Below are 21,959 nucleotides of genomic sequence, written 5' to 3'. Positions count from 1 at the left end.
TCAATAGAGTGCAACCATTGATGCTAAAACAACAAAGAAACCAAAAGAAATCTTCAATTTGTCAGCAGATGATGATGATGGTGCTTGAGCATCAGCTGCTGGTGAATCAGCGGACGGCGAATCGGCATCCTTAGTAGGGGCCTCTGCTTCCTCTTCAGCAGGGGCCTCTGCTTCCTCTTCAGCAGGGGACTCTGCTTTTGGTGGAGAACTTTTAGGCGTATTCGCCTTTGGTGATGGTGCTGATGATGGTGAAAGTGGTGAATCAATACCAGGTGTGACAATGGGTTGAGAAATACCAAGAATTGAGATGTTGTAAGGCTGATTCATGACGGATTTCTCTAGTCTTGAATCGCGTTGAGCGTCCTTAACAGCTGATCCAAACACGAACGTGTTGTCTTTAGCAGTAACATTCAAGAATCCTTGATCATTTGATGCTTTACCAGATTCTTGAAACATGGTTGTTAATTTACTAGTCTTGTCCTTCAATTTTTGAAGTTTCATCGTGTCGTAGTAGTCCAAAACGACGTGTGTTGTCAAGATCTTCTTGACAACATCGTTTGGTTTCGAGGTAAGATCACCAATTGCACCATTAGGGATAGCTAAGAGTGTGATTGTTGACTTCGCGTTAATTTCACTAGCTAAGCCAGTTTTTGATATCAAGTCATTGAAATTGGTGTAATCGGGATATTGGCTAAGGATTTTCGTGACATTAAAGGCGGAGGCCGAGGAGGCGGAGAGGAAGAGGAAGGAACAAAGGAGAGGAATAATTGAACGATTCATTTTTGCCGAAATTTTTTTTTCAAGCCAAAGAAAGGGAGTTCAAAAAAAAAGAGGGAAGAATAATAGAGCAAAATGTAATTTTGTAAACTAGCAAAAATGAGATTTTTTTAAATTTTTTTAAATTTTTTTGTATTTTTTGATTATGTTTCTTCCTAGATAGAACAACCAACTTTGACTTGTGAAAGTAGAAGAATATTGAGATTTATATATAGTGAATTTGTGGAGGTGAAGGGTTGTTGAGTTTGTGAATTGGAGTGAATGTCTCTATTCCTTACAATTGCATGCATGCATGCATGCATGAGAATCAGTCATTATCAAAAAAATAAAAATAAAAGAAGATAAAAAATTTAATGTATATTATATTTTGTTTAAAATTAGAATGACAAAAATAGTGGTCATATTTTGAATTGACAAAAGTTAATTGTAAAATGGAGTACTCTTTGAACTAATCAAAATGAGACGATTTTATCGTATATGATATTTTTGGCTCAAAAATACCTTTATCAATATGAAAAATATTCCTTGTTTTCATAAGGGTTTCGTAAGAAATTCGTATGGAAGCCATGTATTACCAAAATATTTATGGCTATCTAGCACACACAAAAAATTGAGAAAATCATTTAATTTTTGGTAAATTGGTCTCTAAATGCCCAAATATCACTCTAAAAATGGTGAGACTGTGTGTACTGCTCCTCCAACTACTTACAGAGGGTTCCATAAAGGTTTCCCAAAAAAATCATTCGGGAGCCATATAACTAAAAAATTCGTGGACGAACACATACGAAAAATCGAGAAAATCACCTAATTTCTGTAAAATCAGCCCCTAAATGCCCAAAAGTCACTCAAGAAATGGTGAGATTGTACGTACTGCTCCCGCTACTTCCTACAGGGGAGGGATGGGATTTTTCATAAAGGTTTCACAAAAAGATCTTCTGAAAGTCATATCACCAAACTATTCATGGGCTAACATACGCGAAAATTGAGAAAATCGCCTAATTCTTGTAAGACATATTATATAAACATGACTTTTAACTTGGTGGCAGCCGACAACTATGACCTTACGAAGGGTTTCATAAAGGTTCTTCAAAAAAAATTATTTAGAAGCCATATCACCAAAATATTCATGGCTACACGAAAAGACAAGAAAATCACCTATATCTATAAATTTCCATTAAATGCCCAAAAATCATTATAAAAATGGTGAGAATGTATGCATTGTTCTCTGACTCCCTAGGAAGGGTTCCATGAAGGTTCCGGAAAAAAGTTAGTCTAGAAGCCATATCACCAAATTATTCATGGATTAACACAAACGAAAAATTTAGAAAATCGCCTAATTCCTGAAAATTACCCCATAAATGCCCAAAAATCACATTTAAAACGGTGAGAATGTACGTATTGCTCCCCCCTCTACCTATAATGGGTTCTACAGATAAACCTTCCTAAGAAAAATTCATTCGAAAATCATATCGCCAAAATAATAATGGACTAACAGACTAAAAGCTGAATTCCATCAGTCCCCAAACTCACAACGATATGTGAAGACACACAATTTTTTCAGACATATTTTGGACATTAAAGAGCCATTTTACAAGAATTTAACGAGTTTCTCAGTTTCTGATATATTTTAGCCATTATTATTTTGGTGATATGATTTCTAATTGATTTTTTTGCGGAACTTTAAGGAACCCTTTGTAAGGAGTTTGGAGAGAAGTAATTGAAACCTCACCACTTTTGGACATATATTGGACATTTAAGAGCCATTTTACATGTTGAGTTTGCCTACACGCGTCTATAGTCAACTGAAAAAAATATTTGACTAACCAATATCGAGGAGTATTTTAATACAAAGGAAACAAAATCAAAATTCATGTATAAGAAAAGGATCAAATAAACCCGTGATCATCGACAAAACTTGATATATTACGTTTATAATTCTTAAAATTTATCTAATACTATCTAAAAGCGCCCATTGCTAGAAGAGATTGAGTGGTGCACTAGTAAATGAATAGTTTAGATCGATAAACAGAACAATGAATAGTCACGATATAAAATATTTTAACCGATATTTTCTCTTCCTATGACTCTGCTATTCATGCGTCCATTCACTTGTAAGTAACAGAACAAATTACTCTCATCCACAACCTTTAACATCCCTTCACTATATAAATTACTCAATTTTCTTCAAATATTTTGCAAGTCGGAGTTCGTTTTTTTCTCTTAATAAACAATAAATCTCTCATTTTTGCTGGTTTTTTTAAGAAAAATCGGAAAAAAGAACACCAGCAAAAATGAGTCGCTCAACTATTCCTTTGCTATGTTCATTCTTAATCTTGTTCGCGTCCTCTGCCTCAGCCTTTAATATCACAAAAATCCTCGGTCAATATTCCGATTACAGTACATTCAATGAACTTCTATCGAAATCTGGCTTAGCTAGCGATATTAATTCGAGGGGTACAATTACACTTTTAGCTGTACCAAATGGTGCAGTTGGTGATCTTACATCGAAATCAGATGATGTTCTTAAGAGAGTGTTGGCTACACATGTCGTATTGGATTACTACGATCCAATGAAACTTCAGAAGATGAAGGACAAAACAGCGAAGATGACGACAATGTTTCAACAATCTGGTAAAGCAGCGTATGATCAAGGTTTCCTAAATGTTACTGCTAAAGATGGTAGTTTCGTGTTTGGTTCAGCTGTAGTTGGTGCTCAAAGAGATTCAAAACTTGAGAAATCCGTTATGAATCAGCCTTACAATATCTCGATTCTTGGAATTTCTCAACCTATTGTTACGCCTGGTCTCGATGGAACAATGGCACCGATTTCAGCTCCACCACCAAAGGCACACACGCCTAAAAAATCACCGGTAGCAGAGGCCCCTGAAGAAGCAGAGGCCCCCGCTGAGGAAGAAGCAGAGGCCCCCGCTGAAGAAGCAGAGGCCCCTGCTCCTTCTCAGGACGCACCGTCATCTGCACCTGACGCTGACACACCTCCCGCTGATCAGGCCCCACCACCATCATCTGCTACAAAATTGTCAGTTTCCTTTGGTTTATTTGTTGTTTTGGCAACGATCGTCGTTGTATAATTTAAATTCTGAATCAGGGATCGTTTGAGTTGTATCATAAAAAAAAAAAAAATCTCAATATTTTTAATATGGCTTAATAAAATCATAATTGTAAGTGACAAGTGTTTTTTGCGAATCTGTTTTAGTCAAATTAGTAAATTTTGCTTCATGGTTATATGATATTTATATTGTATGATTGAATTTTTATTTTTTTTTAGAAAGAACGAAGATAAAGCTTTTTACGATGATTTCTCTCTTTTTTACTTAGTTCGCTGATATATTTCTCTCCTTTTTAAGAAATTAAACCAGTTCAAATTTTGTGCACCTTACATAGCATATAAGATTTTCTACATTATCATATCGAAATCAGAAATAGTTCTTCAATGCCACAAATAACGTCCATTCATTGTCTGCATAATATAATATATAAGATTTTCTATAGCATCATATCGAAATCATAAATAATTCTTCAATGCCACAAATAATGTCTTTTCATTGTCTGCATATAGTATATAAGGTTTTCTACATCATCATATCGAAATCAAAAATAATTCTTCAATGCCACAAATAATGTCTATTCATTGTCTGCATATAATTTACTAAACTCATCGAATTATTCCAAAAAAATTAAAATAGTTTATAGTCATTGCAAACCCAAAATATAAGAGGAGGGGGGGGGGGGGGGTGTTCAATTTGCTTCATTGTTGATTTTTCTTTTCCATCATAGACAACTTCAATCACTGTTCAAGTCCATTCTGTTGAATCATCTTTACAAATTCTTTTGAAATTTTGCCTGCAAAAAAAAAGAAAAAAATTAGTGTAAAAATAATATTTGTTAGAAAAATTCAATAACATAAATACAAAAAATTTAGTCATAAGAAAACTTACCATGAAATTTCCATATTGGTTTATCTCCACCAGTAACAATCTCAAACATTATCTGATCTCCCTCCTTTATGTAATATGTATCGCGAATTTTTTTCCATCCATCTTTAATAAAAACATAATTGTTATGTTCGCGTAATGTAACATTCCACGACCTATCGTTATCATCTCTGATAATCAAATCACACTTCTTGATTCTGAAGAGATCATTTGCCAATGCAAATTTTTCGGGGATTAACTGAAATAGTTTACGAATAAATCAAAATCAAACGTTGTATATACTTCATATTTCTTACATGAAAAAAAAATTGAAGTTTTTTTTTTTTTTTTCGAACTTACCAAGGTATCGGTCACGAGGCAATAGGGATTAACATTGATCAAAATACAAGGATTGTCACTAGATTTGTGAGGATCATCTTTAAGGGGAGTTGCCTCTTTTGATGAAGTGGTGTAGTAGTTTGATTCGTCTGTTACATAATTTAAAAGTTAATATAACTCGCAATATTTAGATAATATTTTCTATAACTTGACATTATTATTGTTATTGTAAAAAAATCACATTGTATATGAAATGAAAAATTACCATGAGGCTTTTGAGTAGCAACATTTGTCGTCTGATCTTCAAAATTCTGTTTTTGAGGAAGTTCTCGCGGCTTGGATTGAGAGGGCTCCGCGAGGGGCGTTGACTTGAGTTTTTTGTGAGTTGGTTTATCTGTTACACAATTTAAAAGTTAATATAACTCGCGATATTTAGATAATATTTTCATAACTTAATTTGATGTTATAATCAAACTAAATACAAATGAAAATTACCAAGAGACTTGTGAGTAGCAGCTTCAAATGTTCCTTCTTCAAATTCCTGTCTTTGATGAAGCCCCCCCAACTTTAACTTAGAGGGCTCTGCAAGGGGTGACGAGTTGAAATTTTTGTGATTTGACTTGTCCAAAATGTTAAAATTATTCGATACATTTCAAATGATATGTACAATCACATAACTAATATGATTGTATTATATTGCTGCTAAAATCAAACCAAAATAAAAAATTTACCATTGGGCTTGTGAGTAACAGCTTCTAACGATCGATCTTCAAAATCATCTCTTTCAGCAGGTCTCCTCGACTTAGGTTTAGGGGTCTTAGCAAGGGGAGCGGACTTGATGTTGTGGTTTGATTCATCTGTTACATAGTTAAAAGTTAAAAATCACTTACTACATTCAAGTGATATGTTCAATCACTTAACAAACGCGACAATAATCTATTATTGCAAAGAGCAAAACTGTTGGATTTTATTTGCCCTAAATTTCTTACCCTAAATAGGTTTTTCTTTAAGGAAAAAATTTTAGATTGACTAAACAGTATTTTGTTGTTTCTAAAATCATATTGAATATAAGATGAGATGATTACCAAAAGACTTGTGAGGAAAAGCTTTTAAAGTCTGATCTTCAAGCTCCTGTCTTTGACGAAGTTCCCTCGACTTCGATTTTGGGGTCTTTGCAACGAAAGATGACTTGTTCTTATGGATTAGTTTATCTGTTACATGGTTAACAATTTAGAATTAGTCACAAGATTTAGATATTGTTTTTTCATGCATCGACTATTTATAATTGCAAAAAGCACACCAAAATTCAAATGAGAATTACCAACAGGCATGTGAACAACGTCTACCATCATAGCTTTAATATCTCGTCTTTGAGAAGGTTTCCGCGACTTGACTTTCGGGGGCTCTACGAGGAGAGATGACTTGACGTTGTTACTTGCTTTTTCTGTAACATAATTAAAATCAAAATCACTCGTAATATTTAGATGATATTTTCTATAATTTAATTGACGTGTCAGTAGTCTATTATTTAAAAAAAACCACAGTTAATACAAAAATGTTAATTACCAAAAAGCTTCTCAGTACGAACTTCTGAAATTGGATTCAGAATTTTCTATAAGGGGAGATTGACTAATTAAAATCACTCACTATATTTAATTGATGTGACAATATTCTACTATTGCAATTAATAAAAATTATTGGAAAAATAAGGTAATTACTTTAAATGAAAAAAAAAAAAAAAACTTACTCTTGAATTGCCATATTTGTTTCTCTTCATTAGAAACAATCTCAAACATTACTTCATCTCCCTCCTTTATATCATTTGCATTACTAAATTCAGGCCATCCACCATTAAGAACAAATCGTTTCGAACTAAAAGAATTTAGTCTTAGATTCCACGATCTCTGTTTTTCATCTCTAATAATCAAATCCCCTATCTTGTGACGGAGATTGTTTTTCGTTACAAAGTCTAGAGGAAGACACTGAAACAATTAATAAACATATTAATACAATAATATAGTGATAGTACAATACTTTTGTAACACAATTAAAGTATGTAAATTTAAAAAATAAATAAAATTGGACTTACCAAGTAACCATATTTAAAAGAATATGGTCTAATGGTACATACAAAATAGGGATGACCTAAATGCTTCTGTGTAGCAGCTCCTGCATGGTAAAATTTAAATAAAATTATTAGTGAACTTTAATATGTAATATTAAGTTTAGTTTTAAATTAATCATATTACTAATGAGTAGTATGTTTTTCAAGATAATTATCTAACGACGATATAAAAAATATTGCATGAAGCTAATAAGCAATAAATAACACACTATATACTCTTGTTTAACTTCTTTTTTTTTTTTTTTCAAATATCATTTTTCACCTTTATCTTATAGAACTTTTACCTTTGGATTTAGATTCGTCAGAACTCTTCACAACTTTTGGTGCCCTTGGTTGTACTTCTAATATCTCACATTGTTTAGACGGATCAAACCTGATAGCTTCAAATTTCATATTTCCTTCGTATTCGATTGACAATATTTCTCCCTCCTCCAAGTTATTTTGCTCTACAAACTTTTCAAGACCGTCTTCTAGTCTCACACCGTTCAATTTCACCGGCCAATTTTTATCTGCAATCACGTAATCATAAAGAATGAAGGATAGTTAGTTATAAGAAAAATTATACATAGGTAAAAAAAAAAATATAACTTGTTATTCTTACATACTTCCTCGGTTTCCTTTTACTTACTCAATATTGAAAAACTTTTTTTTTTTTTTTACTCGTTCATTTTAAAAAATCAAGATAGATTTATTATTTTATTTCATTAATTGTAAAAAAAAAATGCTATTGAAATACAACATTCTCAACCATAAAAATAGATCTCCTAATAAGAGAGATTTCTTAAATGAATACAAAGATAAAAATAGACAGTAATATAAATACCGACACATCAAATTATGAATATTTTTTATAAAATTTCTGACTTCGTTATCACTTACTAGCCCATCTCAATATTGCATGTTCATACTGATCATGTCCCTTCAGATGCTTCAAAAATTCATCAGGAAAAGTCTGCAGGGTAACAATAATTGCAAAGGAAGTTAGAAAATTATAAGAAAGTAAATATTGTATGATAGGATTATGAAGATGTTTAGTGTTTATATGTTGCTAACCATCATTATTAATCGTAATAGTTCATATCATTAGCTATCAACTATTATATCATGTAGTTATTATCCATAACCATCATTATTAGTCATCACTAGCACCAATTGCTATATAGAATTTAAAAATATTTCATTGATATGATATTATATTAGTTTTATAATTTATTTTGATTTTATATTTATTACCTTTTGAACAAAGACAAATTTTATATATTAAAATGTTGAGAAGTAATCAATCTTCAACTATTTAATATTCAGATGTGTGCATTCAAATTCAAAATGAAAACAAATGAGACCTGATACCATTTAAAGGTATTTTCGTGTAAATAATTTTTATCAACTACTAACATTAACAAACTTCTCTTCTACAATCACTAACATCACTATCATCTGCTAACCATCACGTCAGTCAATACAACACCCACCACCTCTACAATCATAACTATCGTCTCGACCACCATTAACAATCACTAACACCAACTATTACCACTACCGCAAAAATCTATCTCCATCGTCGCTAGGGAACATAAATATTCATTTTTTTTCTGGTATTATTTTTCTTATTTGAATTATGCATTTATTATTCTAACAAATAAATAAATATACATTAAATGCTAAAGAACAAATAGTTTTATTTATTCAATGTTCAGATCTAAAAAAAACATCTTAATTATCAAACGTATATTGAAATCAAACGTATATGAAAACAAATGAGGCCTAAATCAGAAAACATATAGCATATAAATCCCCTAAAATTAATGGTACAAGACTACCTAGCTATTATATATGGAACAAAAAATACTCTATAAAAAGAAAAAAACAACAACTCAAGATTAAAATTCAAATCTAGAAGAATTGTTGTTAGATTTACTACAAGTAAAGAGAACTAAAATCATATCTAACAATCAAAACTTCACAAAATTCCATCCCAAGAATGAATGTTCAAACCCTACCCCCCCACCCCCACCCCCCAAAACCCTAAACTAGCATGTATATATCATAAAAAAATTGTAGATAAATTATTTTAAAGCTATACTTACAAATCCTTGCTTTAAACTTGGACTGATGAACATTAAAAAGCTTGGCTTCTCTGAATAGCCTTTCATGGTGGCCATGAAATGTTAATCTTGGGATTGAAAGGATAGAACATGTAATAAGAAATGTAGAGAAAAAAAAAGTGATACTTTCTAGGGAAAATAATGCCCTATTTATAGGTGAAAAAACATTTCAAGGGGGTGCATATTATAAATATATATAAAAAATAAGGTGTAAATTACATAAAAGAATATATATCAAGGGTGCAAAATGTAAAATATTTATAGTAACTAGATTCATTATATCATAATATTGATGTTTAAAAACATATTCACATGAAAATGGCATGAGAGTTTTGAAAAATGATTTTTATACTCTTGTCATGGAAATTGTTGTGTTTTTTTTTTTCTAAATAAGACAAAAATAATATTTTAAATCAACTATACAAATGAAAAAGTTGTGAATCAATCACACCCTAAATGGAATATTTTATTTACTTTACTTTACTTTTATTAATAATAAGTAGCTAGAAGCACATAAATTAGTCAAAAATTGGTCTTCACTTTTATTTTTCTCTCTTCCGCACTTTAATTTTTTTTTTTTTTAAATAATTGTTCTAATGAATTTTTAAAATTAATTGTAGAATTGCAGAGAAAATTACGCGAGTAGCAAGCATTACTAGCTTATTAGTCGATGAAGGTGCAGTTTAATTATCTACTCTATGTGAACACAGTTTTAGATTTTACCTTTAATAATGGGACCCACAATCTCCTTGTATACCGAACTAACGAAACCTTCATCGGCCTTTGCATGAAATTTTATACAAATCAACTTTATCGCTCCTCTCTCCAATTTTCTCCAAAAATCACTCTTATACTTTCAATTTGAATTTTGAATTTAACTTTCTCCCTCCTAGTTGTGTTTTCGATTTTGCAGGTACTCGCATAAATCGTTGTCATCCCTTTTTTTTTCGTTTTTACCTTTGTACATGTATGATGTTTTTTAGATTTTTTTGGTTATTTTTTCTAGAAATGTTTTCATTACTCATCAGATTATCAATTTTTCAAAAACAAAATGGATTATGCAAGTCCGATTACGAGATATATACCATTGCATGTCCAAGTTATTGATAGTCGACATCATTTTCACTCGATTTAATTCAAGATTTTAGAGTGATCAATGCAAGGTCTATTACTAAATCTAAACAAATTCTAGAGAAAAAACCTATTGAAACATTGAGATTCACGAGGAAAAAAAATGACCTAATTGCACTCGAGGAAGTTATCAACAGAGCCAAGACAAGCAACATTAAATTTGTTGAAGGAGGAAACAAGAGAAAAGCCAAAAACAATTATTTTAATAAATCAGTGATTCCAATAGTATCAATGGAGAACATTGTGTCTGATTCATCAAATCATGACAAATATCACTATTTTGCGAGACATTCATGTACATAAAATTGTTGTTGGTTTTTGAAAAAAGGGGCGGAGCTTGAAGAAGTGAAGCGAGCCTAAAGTAGCAGCCTCTTACGTTTCAAATCATGACAAATATCACTATTTTGCGAGACACACATGTACATAAAATTGAGACGAAAGGAGTAATCTCTAGCAACGCCATCAAAACAGTGCACAATTGTCCTAGTGTATTTCAACACCAATCAAGATAAGTTCATACAAATTTTATGTTATAAACACTTGTATTAACATAAAATCTTCCAATGAAAAATTAATTTGTTACATTATGCTAGAGATAGGGTATTTCAACACCAATCAAGATTAGAACTATTTTTACAAAATTAGCACGACACCTACGAACTTTTAAATCGTATTTTTACAATATTTTACATTATTATATGGCATTATTTTACTGACATTCTTAATTTCTAAAATTGGTAACCTAAAGATAAAAACCATAGAAAATGTACAAGAGAAGTTGCCAAAGCTTTCTAAGGAATTCATGGAAGTTGATAACAATGGATAAAATCATAAAATAATTATTAGTACTATTATTTGTTTAGGAGGGGGTGGGGGTGGGGGATAATGATGGTAATCGAGCTATAGTACATGTACTAGTGACTCTACCCGACATGGCTTAGACAGATAAGAAGAAATCACCTATCGTATTTTGTTTGTTGTCTTTGTCGAGATTTGAACTCTAGTCTCCAAATTTCACCCACTTCATTGACCGCTAGGCAAGGGTATAGCGATTCAACGAAGTTCCGGAGAAAAACATAACATTTGAATCTACCAAAGAGAGATAAATTATGTTTAATTGCTTCATTGTTGCCTTTTGTTTTCCATCACCAACTGCTTCATTCTTCAATGATGCTTACATTCTCCCAAGAGATTTTGCCTGTAAAAAGTACATTGTTTTATGTCAATATAAAATCTATGCAAAGAAGCTATGAAAGTGTTTAGAATATTAACTACATTGTTCGAGTAGTGAAAACAGTCATTAATGCTTGCATTGGGTAGATTGTCTACATCATACCCCTTGGGGTCTGGGCCCTTCCCCAAACCCTGCTAACGTGGGATGTTTTGTGTATCGAGGTGGCCTTTTTACCTTTTAAGAACCTCCTAAGACATGAAAAGAATTATCCTCAATGAAACCGAACACTAAAGTATGGGATAGAAAGTTTCAACCCAGTTAACATTCAAGTAAAAATTGCATTATCCAAGATTCATACGAAACATAGTCAAAGTTTATGTGTATATAAGATGAAAAAAATAAATAAAAGAGGCTTCTCATATGAGAAAACATACCGTGAAATTTCCATATTGGTTTCTCTCCATCTGTAACCACCTCAAACATTATGCGATCTCCCTCCTTTAAGCAATATGCCGCACGGAACTTATCCCATCCACCTCTAAGACATACACTAGTACCAAAAGGACGTAAAATTAAATTCCACGACCTTTGCCGTTCATCTCTAATAATCACATTGCATTTCTTCCTGATGAGACCATTTCTGAATGCAAATTGTTTTGGAAGGCACTGAAAGGGTATATCACCATTTGCACTCATCAGTAGAACAGTTCTTAGGTTTTCATATTTTCACCAAAATTAACTCCAAAAGAAAGAGAAAAGAATAAAATGAACGCAATGATCGTATTAGCCTGAACATTCTTGAAAGATTTGCATGAAATGGGGTTTAAAGCTTACCAAATAACCATATGTAAGGCAATATGGTTTAATAGTGGATACAAAACGAGAATGGTCAGCAGGCTTGTGATTAGCCGCTTCTACATTTCTTGATGACTTGATGCTGGGAGTTGGTTTGTCTGTTACAAGATAATTGTATACACAAACTCATGTCAAGACATGAAGTATAACAGAGATTACAATTTAAAGAACAAATCATTTCCGAACATCTTTTGGATATTTTTCAAAACCTGTAGGGTTCAATCTCCAAAGTAGACCTTTCTTGTAATTTGCTATAGCTTCCAGATATTACTTAGGAATCAAGAACAATGTTATGAACTTTAAGGTAGTCAGCCTTAAGTTACCCTTATCTTCTATCTCTAATAACCAGACCACATTTTTTGTTGGTGTGATCATTTGCCATTGTACAGGAAGGTGCTGAAATGGCTTTGTAACATTAACACATCATCAAACATTCATTTGCTTCATGTTTTCACCGTAAATAACTCGAATAAACAAAAGAGAGGGAAAAGAAAATGGTGCAATGTTTCATTTAGTCTGAATTCTTGATGGGTTAAGGGAGATTGAGTTTGAAGACTTACCAAGAAACCATTTGAAAAGCAATACGGCCTAACAGTGCATTGAAAATGAAACTGACACAGCGGTTTGTGAGTAGCAGCTTTCGCACATTATTTCAACAACAACATGCCAAATGTGATCCGACTAGTGAGCTTTGGGGAAGGTGGGGTATACGCAAACCTTACTCTTACCTTTCGTGGGGTAGAGAGGTTGTTTTCGATAAACCCTCGGCTCAAGAGTTATTATTTATCATATATAAATTCAGTAAAGTTTTCAGCGAAGTGGTGTCGTCTAGGCAAGGTGTGTCTGTCATTGGTGACATGGTATATATAACAAAGTAAAAAGATCCTTGACAAGAGGTAGAAAGATAGATATGTAAATTATTGGCTTAAATGAGAAACTTACTGTGAAATTTCCATATTGGTTTTTCTCCATTCACAACCACCTCAAACATCATATAATCTCCCTCCTTTAAGTCATTCGCAACGCAGAATTCACTCCATCCACCCAATATGTGGACTATAGAATTGTGGGTATATAGCCTTAAATTCCATGATCTTTCTCTTTCATCTCTGATAATTAGACCACATTTCTTGTTGATGAGACCATTTGCCATGGAAAATTGTTTAGGAAGGCGCTGAAATGGTTTATATTTTGCACTCAAAAAATATGATATGCTTCATACTTTTGCTGTAAGTAACTCCAATAAACAGAGGAGGAAAAGAGAAAATGGTGGAAATGTATCCTTTAGCATGGACATTCTTGAAGGGAAAGGGAAATGAGTAGTGAGACTTACCAAGTAACCCTTTGAAATACAATATGGTCTAAGAAAGCATTCAAAATGAGATTGACCAATAGGGTTGTGAGGAGCAGTTTCTGCATGGGGAAAAGCCTTGCACTGTTAATTTTGGACAATTCCGTAAGAACTTAAATATGACTAATAATCAAGATGAATAGCTTCTAAGTATCCACTCCAACATTTGGCTAAGTTTTCATCTAGATTGAAACTTATTGTAAAACTAAGGGAGAAGTAACTTGCAATTCTTCAAGCACTAAGCTAAAAGACTCTAAAGGTCTTACCTTTGAATACAGAATTTTCGGAAGGCTCTTCAACAGTGCTGGGGTTTGTTAGGTCTGTTATATGGTAATACACAAACCCGAGTCACAAAATTAAGTATAACAAAAAGAAAACGATTAAAATATGAATACTGTCTAATTATCCACCCCATCTTTTTGCATATCATCTTGAAATTAGTAGGATTTCACTCCCCAAAGTAGACCTTTCTTGAAATTTCTCTTTGCTTCATGATGTTATAAAATAAAGTTTAATGATTTAAAATTTGAATCTGACCCAGATTTAGAAGTGCACAGACAAGAATACTTATACTTTTATGAACTGTGCTATGCCGCCAACATACTGAACACACCCCACACCCCCCCAAAAAAAAAAAAAACTTGTACAAGCAATGAGGAAATTCAAGGGCCAAGCAAGTTAGAGAAAGGGTCACATACTTTGGAATTTAGTAGGACTTTTGGAGGTGTTTTTATGGGTTAAAATGACTATTGGATCCATTGTTCTTCAAGCAACAAGTTTGTATAGTTTCAAAAATGACTGTCTAGAAAGGATAAGGAAGAATTTATAGAAGACCATCTTAATCAACTCGAACACAAAAACACACATGTATTTGGGTTTACCTCTGGGAGCCTCGAATAATGATCTTTCTATATGGAATTCGGTGCTTTAGAGGGTTGACAAGAGGTTTGCAGGTTGGTAGAAAAGAGTATTTGTCCAAAGGCGTGAAGGAGGTGAAATTAAGAGCACTTTATCAAGCATCCCCACTTGTTTTATGTTCTTGTTTCATGCTCCTATCAGTGTTACGGAAAAATTGAGAAGGCTTCAAAGAAACTTCCTTTGGAATTCAGCGGAGAAGAAAGGAAGTATCACTTGGTCTATAGGGAGAAAGTCACAGCTCCTAAGAGTTGGGATGGCTTTGGAGTTAAAGATTTGAAGGTCCTTAACAAAGCTTTGTTGGAGAAATGGTTGTGGAGATTCAGGGTGGAGGTTCAATCATTATCGAGAGGGGTGATAGTAGATAAATATGGGGAGATGGAAGGGGGATGAAGAACTACTGATATTATGTTACCTTTCGGGTGTGGTGTGTGGAGGAATATCATAAAGGGTTGGATAGAACTTCACGATACTATCCCTTTCGGGGAATGAGATAGGAGTAGAGAAAGTTTTTGGAAAAATATATGGTGGAGATACTTTGTTAAAAAATAAGTTTCTAAGCATTTATAGGATTTTTGTCCAGCAAATAAGGGGCACACAAGGGAAGAACTGTTTTGGGATCTGAGGTTGAGAAGGAATTTCCAGAATTGGGAGGTAAATGAATTTCAAAGTTTACAAGCTTTACTCCATCAACATTGTGAGCCTCCCCAAAGGGCCGATACGATGAGATGGAAGTTGGGGAACAATTGTGTGTTTTTCTGTCTACATCCTTTTACAAGAAGCTTTTGGTGAGGGCAGGAGGAAGCTTATCCTGTAAAGTCTATTTGGATTCCCAAGCTGCCAAAGAAAGTGTGCTTTTTCTCTTGGTAAGCCTAGAGGAGTGATTTTGACGATGGAAAACATTTCAAAAAGAAAGGTTGTTTGTACATGTATTCTATTGATATTATTTATGCAAGGAGGTGGACGAAGATGTTGATCATCTTCTACTGCACTCTGATCAGGAGATAATGGTAAGATATGTTTAGTCGGTTTGGTATGTCTTAGGTGATGTCAAGGTCTGTGAAGGACCTGTTGTTTTGCTGGAAAGCTGGAAGAAGCAAGAGGAAGAGCATCACACAAAATTTTGTTCCTCTGGCTTTGATGTGAATCATTTGCAGAGAGAAATAGGAGGGCTTTTGAAGGGGTAGAAATGAGTTTCGGCAGTTGATGAGTAGTCTCCGCTGTCTTAGTTATTTTTGGTGTAACCATGGTGAATATGACCTTCTTTTTACCCCCCACCCCCAGTGCTCCGCCTTTTGCTCCCTTGGTGACTTGGACCCACGACCTTAGGGTTGAAAGTGGAGGGTGACCCTTGAGCCTAACTCATCCACAAAAGTTAGCTCATGAAGGGAAGGATGTCCAAGTTCGTATAAGCAGACCAAGGGCCTGTTCCCAAACCAACGTGGGACTTTAACTCACTCTAACACCCCCTTCATGCCTAGGCCCAATCAGACCATGAACAATATAGCATGGGGTCCAAATAAGGAAGGACCTACCTCTGATACCATGTAACAGACCAGGTATGGGAGAATAAACTGAAATATTGATGCATGGAGTAACAAGTATATATACATGTACATAGTATCATAACTAAGGAGAAAAGCAAAAAGGAAAACCCCACAGATCTATTATCAATCCCTATAATTATCCTAATTATGTATACAAGGAATATGACTACATTAATTCTTTTAACAATAACAAAGTAAAAAGATCATGAAAAATAAGAAGTTGCTTTAAATGAGGAACCTTACGATGAATTTTCCAGACTGGTTGTTTTCCATTAGTAACAACCTCAAACATTATTTGATCTCCCACCTTTATGTCATTTGCAGCACATAATTGGCTCCATCTTCCTCCAATACAGACAAGAGAACAAGAGGTATATATCCTTAAATTCCATGACCTTTGTCTTTCATCTCTAATAATCAAATCATAATTCTTGTTGGTGAGACAATTTGCCTTCGCAAATTTACTAGGAACGCGCTGAAATTGTTCATAATGATTTGCACATTTCAACAAAAATTTCATATGCATCATATTTGACCGTAAATAACCCCAACTGATGAAGAGGAAAAGAAAGAAAATAGCCCAGATATTTCCTTTGAGACTTACCAAGTAACCATTTGCAAGGAAATACTGTTTCACCGTGTATACAAACTGAGATTGATCAGAAGGGTCATGAGAAGCAGCTTCTGCACGGGGAAATGGCTTTGCTTTAATGAAAAAAATGATCAAAAATAAAACATGAAAAACATCTACATCCACCAAATCGTTTGGCCAATTTTTTATCTAAATGAATTGAAACTTATGCTAAGATTAAGGGTATTAACTTGCAAATTTATCAAGCATAATCTAATGGACTTTAAAATGTTACCGTTCAATTCGAGTTTCTTGCAAGTCTCTTCAAAAGTATATGCTTCTGTTTCTTCTTGTTGCAAATTCTTTGCATATTCTGTTGATCATAGTGAATTTAGAACCTTCTCACAAATGAAGCCAAAGCTCTTTGACGAAGAAACACCATATAGTGTCAGTGGTGATTCTCTGCCATCCTTGAAGAAAATTGAAGATTTCAAGTTTTTTTTTTTTCATTACTACCCTCCAGTTCAAGCTTGGAGGATGTAAACTCCTATTTATGGAACGATGGTTGAACCTTAGTTTTCTTAACATTAGACAACAATGTCCTACAATTAGGCAATCAGCACTAGAAGCTTTAATGATTCAGAACACCAAATTTGATAGGTTTTAGATAGAAAGAACTTATTTGTAAAGCAAAACACTGGATACCAAGCTACTTTCTTGTAAAAAGAGGTCGAAAAGGGAAGACAGAGAAGAATAGTTGTCTCGATGCATATTAGCTGTTTTACTTGCTATTCTCCAACTTAATTTTGATTGTGTCCACATTGAAACAATCAAACAAATGTGCCTCTTGACTCCACTTTACAGTGGTGCTCAAACTGCAAAAATACTTTCCAAAGAATGTCGTTGTGAGAAATAAAGGCATGTAACAAATATTATTGAAATGTGTTACTACTATTGTCTTACACTGAACCCTATTAATACCTTTACTTTGTACTATATAATAAATGTTTCCAATGTGGGACACTAAGTGTAATATTAGATAATATGAACTATCTATCCCTTTGAAGCCGGTGCATATAAGTCATATGTACCGAACTTGATACAGATGAAACTAATACAAGGGGACCAAGTAGTGAAAATATCTACAAGTTGTTCATTTAACTTCACAAATTTTGTAACAATATTTTCTGAGAGCATTTTAAATGTTTAGCTGATAACGAAGAACAATTTATTACAGATTTGAACAACCAGACACAAAACAAATAATTTTATCCAAGAAGTTACAAAGTGTCATGGTGCATATGACTAAGTAAAAAGATCGTAAAAAATAAGAAGTTGCTTTAAATGAGGAACCTTACCATGAAAGTTCCAGATTGGTTGTTCTCCATTACTAACAACCTCAAACATTATTTGATCTCCCTTCTTTATGTCATTCGCAGCACGGAATTCACTCCATCTTCCACCAATATAGACTTGAGAACAAGAGGTATATATCCTTAAATTCCATGACCTTTGTCTTTCATCTCTAATAATCAAACCACATTCTTTGTTGGTGAGACCATTTGCCTTTGCAAATTTACAAGGAACGCGCTGAAATTGTTTATTAAGATTCACACATTACATCAAACAACTCATATGCATTAGATGCTCACTTAAGTACTCCAATAAACAAAGAGGAGAAAAATAAACAAAATGGTGCATATGTTTCCTTTGAGACTTACCAAGTAACCATTTCTAAGGCAATACGGCTTAACAGTGCATATAAACTGAGATTGACCAAAAGGGATGTGAGTAGAACCTTCTGCATGAGAAATGCCTTGCTTGAATAAAAAAATGATTACGATTAAAACATGAAAAAGCAACTAAACATCCACTTAATCATTTGGCAATTTTTTCATCTAAATAAACTGAAACTTATTTTAAGATTACGGAGTTGTTTGATTGCTGGTTAGGAAGTGAGTTATCCATTTATTAAAATCAACATAATTAGTACCATGTTTGGTAGCATTTCAGTTGTTATTTGTTAAATTCAGCATACCAAGTACGGTGTTTGGTTATAGAACAACACATATATATGTTGTAGTCAAATACTTGTAATAGATTTAGAAATAAAATATTTCAAAGAATACCTGGTGGACTTAAATAAATCCCACACTAGATATTCGTGTAGCTATGGGTAGAATAGTTCATAACGTAAAGCATGCATGGAGAAAGAAATACCTATTGAGGTATTCCCTTGCTTGAGAGGAGTGCTGAACGAGTCCAAATTTTCCGAGTAACTTTTCTTCTTGAACCGAGGGTCTATCAGAAACAACCACTCTCTCCTACCAAGGCAAAATAAGGTTTGCGTACATCTTACTCTCCCCACACCCCACTTATGGGATTACACTAGGTATGGTGTCATAGTTGATGTAAGTGCCGTTTTTAGTTACGAATTTACAGTCCCATATCATTAACACATTATAAGTTATGAAAAAATCTATGTATTATTTATGCACGGTGGAATGTGGATTAAGTAATGCATGAATAACTAAACCCTGCAATACTAATACTTGCGTAACTCTAACCAACAAACAAACGAGTTGTAAGGATATTAACTTGCAAATTCATCAACTATAAACAATTGGACTCTAAAGATGTTACCTTTAAATTCAAAATTCGTGGAAGTCTCTTCAACAGTACGGACTTCTTCTTCTTCTTCTTCTTCTTCTTCTTCTTCATACTCTGCATATTCTCTATCACAATGATTTAAATTAAAGACGGTAACATCAAATTCCAAGTCTCCTTCATGTCTAAAAATCAACATATCTCCTAACTTCAAATCATGCTCCTCCGCAAATTGTCCCCAACCCTCTTCCAATTTCTGTCCATTTAGCTTCACCACCCACTTCTTACCACCCTTCTTCAGTAACGCACGTCCCTTTTCCTCACATCCTTCCAAATACTTCAAGAAACCATCCGGAATTTTCTGCAGTACAACATAAAACTTCACCCAAATTAAAAAAAAAAAGAGCTTTTTTTTCTTTTCTGGGATAAATTCTTCCACTTCCATATACATACATTACTCCTATTCGCAGAGCCAGGATTTTCACCAAATATACATAAAAAAATAATTTTAACTATATATAAACAGAGTAAAACGGGTTCGAACCCTACCAGGCTCCTACATTACAATTTCTGTGTTCTGATTCAGAATACAATAGTTAATCTAATTGCTGAAACACGGGAGAATTGAAATTTTAGATCAAAACACTATGTATGGATGGTATGAACAATTCTCAGTGTAAATTGGAACAAAGAATCCCCAATTTCAATTTACATTTATAAAAACATGGCTTTTGACTATCCAAATAATATTTAAAAACATAAATTGAAACAGACAGAGTAAAACATAAGAAAAAAATCGAAAATTAACCAAAAAAAAGGCATAAAGGATTTTACTCACCAGACTATTCTTGAAACCTGGGAGAAGGGGTTTGAAAAAGTGAGGTTGAACTGAAGTGACTTCCATGGCTGCAAAGAGAATGCAGTAAATGCTACTGTGAACAAATCATACTGTAAATTTTCAATACAATTGAAGAAGAAAAACAAAATTATTTGGAAAATTCAATGGCAGAGCAAGTGTAGTGTGTTGAAGAACAAAAAGAAGAAATTTTGCAGTATCAAAAGCAACAAAAATTGAAGAAATACACTAAATTTTAGTGTTTTTGGGAGTTGGAACTAATAAAAGTAAAGAGAAAATAGGACATTGTGGAGAAAAAATTAACAGAAAATTTATGTACTCGTAATAGGATGATAAAATTAGCTCATAAAAATTATAATAATTTAATTTGTATGAGTTAGTAACTCATCTAATTTATTATTGGGGTTTATTTTAATTTATTTTATTAATTAAAAATGCTAAAACATTTTTAAGAATAATTTAATTTATTTGATATATTTTTTTAAGTTATATTATTAAGGGAAAACAAATATTAGGTATCCAAATAAATAATTTGAAACCCTTTGGTTTAAGATGAAAATAAATTTTCTCCTATTTTAGTTTAAAGAAAAAGGTTAAAAATGTCCCTTCAATTTAGGGTTATTTAGTTGATTATGCTCTTATGTTAAAATGAAGTTATTTTTACTTATATCATTACTAATTTTATCATTTATGATTATTATAATTACAAAATATATTTAATCTTCAATTAATTCAAATATTTGTGTTGTCTCTCTATTAGTAAAATGTCATATTTTAATTAATTTTAGAAGTATATTACCCATAAATATAGAATAATAATGTAACCTTAACATAAACACTTATAATATGTTCTACAATTTTTTACACATTCATTTGGCAAGACAATACATTTCATATTAAAGGTGGATCAAATCATAATAATATGAAAAACAGAAAGTTACAGAATTTTTCAATGGAATTCATAGAAAAATCTTAGCTTTTCCAGGAGATGATATTAACAAACTATTGTCGATTCGATGCACAAAACGTCTCACGTTCACACAAATCGATCTAGGAAAGGAGTGTGACATTCAGACACCCTTTATCGATCCAATGCCCAAAAAATTAGCACTTTTCATCTTAGTACTATTTTCACATACAACTTCTTTTACCGCGTTACACTAGGAACACTATATTCATTTCATAGAGTTTTGTGGAAGATAAACAAAACACATGTTGTCAAGGTTACGCGTCATATATATATATATATATATATATATATATATTAAATCGCGCTTCATTGTTCAACCAATCACTTGAATGATGCTTGCCCCATCCCTCTTCGAATCGATGTTCGTTTAGTTTCACCAAACACTTCTTATCAACCCTTCTAAGTATTGCATGTTCATATCGATCATATCCCTTCAAATACTTCAAGAAGCCTATAGGAATTTTCTGCATTATTACAACATAAACTTTAGATTACACTAATTTAGGACATGAAAATGTAGCAACTATATACCCAAATTATGTTGTGAGATAAAGTTCTTCCACCATATTTACTACAACAAAGAGCTTCTAGCGCGGCAAAAAATATGCAAATTAAGAAAAAGTGTTAAAGTCTTTACCAGTATTAGCCATTGGATTCAACGTCGCTATAGGCTTTAGAGTCATTTACAAAAACTCAGAGGTAAA

General features: G+C 32.9%; 4 protein-coding genes across 9 annotated transcripts; 1 reads left to right on the top strand and 3 right to left on the bottom strand.

The window, feature by feature from the left end:
• Positions 1-780, bottom strand: LOC101252705 (fasciclin-like arabinogalactan protein 3). Its single transcript, XM_004244646.4, has one exon. It carries the CDS (start codon positions 778-780, stop codon positions 1-3), a length of 780 nt encoding a protein of 259 aa, XP_004244694.2.
• Positions 781-2,965: 2,185 nt separating this feature from the next.
• LOC101262937 (fasciclin-like arabinogalactan protein 3) lies at positions 2,966-3,981 on the top strand. The gene has a single exon (XM_010326366.3). The coding sequence runs from the start codon at positions 3,069-3,071 to the stop codon at positions 3,864-3,866; it is 798 nt and encodes a 265-aa protein (XP_010324668.1). The 5' UTR covers positions 2,966-3,068; the 3' UTR covers positions 3,867-3,981.
• A 337-nt stretch (positions 3,982-4,318) lies between these two features.
• LOC104648601 (B3 domain-containing protein REM14-like) lies at positions 4,319-9,386 on the bottom strand. Its single transcript, XM_010326231.3, has 13 exons — positions 9,261-9,386; positions 8,053-8,125; positions 7,458-7,682; positions 7,138-7,217; positions 6,796-7,030; positions 6,370-6,492; positions 6,134-6,259; positions 5,780-5,905; positions 5,544-5,630; positions 5,314-5,442; positions 5,070-5,197; positions 4,734-4,968; positions 4,319-4,638 (listed from the first exon to the last, which is right to left on the bottom strand). Exons 1-13 carry the CDS (start codon positions 9,333-9,335, stop codon positions 4,583-4,585), a joined length of 1,698 nt encoding a protein of 565 aa, XP_010324533.1. The 5' UTR covers positions 9,336-9,386; the 3' UTR covers positions 4,319-4,582.
• A 1,790-nt stretch (positions 9,387-11,176) lies between these two features.
• On the bottom strand, positions 11,177-20,589 carry LOC101252415 (B3 domain-containing protein REM14). 6 transcript variants are annotated; one of them, XM_010326225.3, is made up of 13 exons: positions 20,268-20,589; positions 19,466-19,790; positions 18,544-18,638; positions 18,181-18,412; positions 17,118-17,195; positions 16,856-16,935; positions 16,495-16,726; positions 14,056-14,109; positions 13,772-13,851; positions 13,381-13,612; positions 12,418-12,536; positions 12,018-12,249; positions 11,177-11,607 (listed from the first exon to the last, which is right to left on the bottom strand). In XM_010326225.3, exons 1-13 carry the CDS (start codon positions 20,331-20,333, stop codon positions 11,567-11,569), a joined length of 1,866 nt encoding a protein of 621 aa, XP_010324527.2. In that variant the 5' UTR covers positions 20,334-20,589; the 3' UTR covers positions 11,177-11,566. The 6 variants fall into 6 exon arrangements, with proteins under 6 accessions (XP_010324527.2, XP_019070916.2, XP_010324528.2 ...); XM_019215371.3 differs by having other exon boundaries at positions 18,544-18,642; positions 20,268-20,569; XM_010326226.3 differs by having other exon boundaries at positions 18,544-18,623; positions 20,268-20,569.
• Positions 20,590-21,959: the final 1,370 nt, after the last annotated feature.

Source organism: Solanum lycopersicum, chromosome 8 (genome assembly GCF_036512215.1).
Source record: "Solanum lycopersicum chromosome 8, SLM_r2.1".
NCBI classification, from domain to species: Eukaryota; Viridiplantae; Streptophyta; class Magnoliopsida; order Solanales; family Solanaceae; genus Solanum; species Solanum lycopersicum.
The sequence above is the reverse complement of the archived record's forward strand: the minus strand, read 5'-3'. Positions and strand labels throughout refer to the sequence as shown.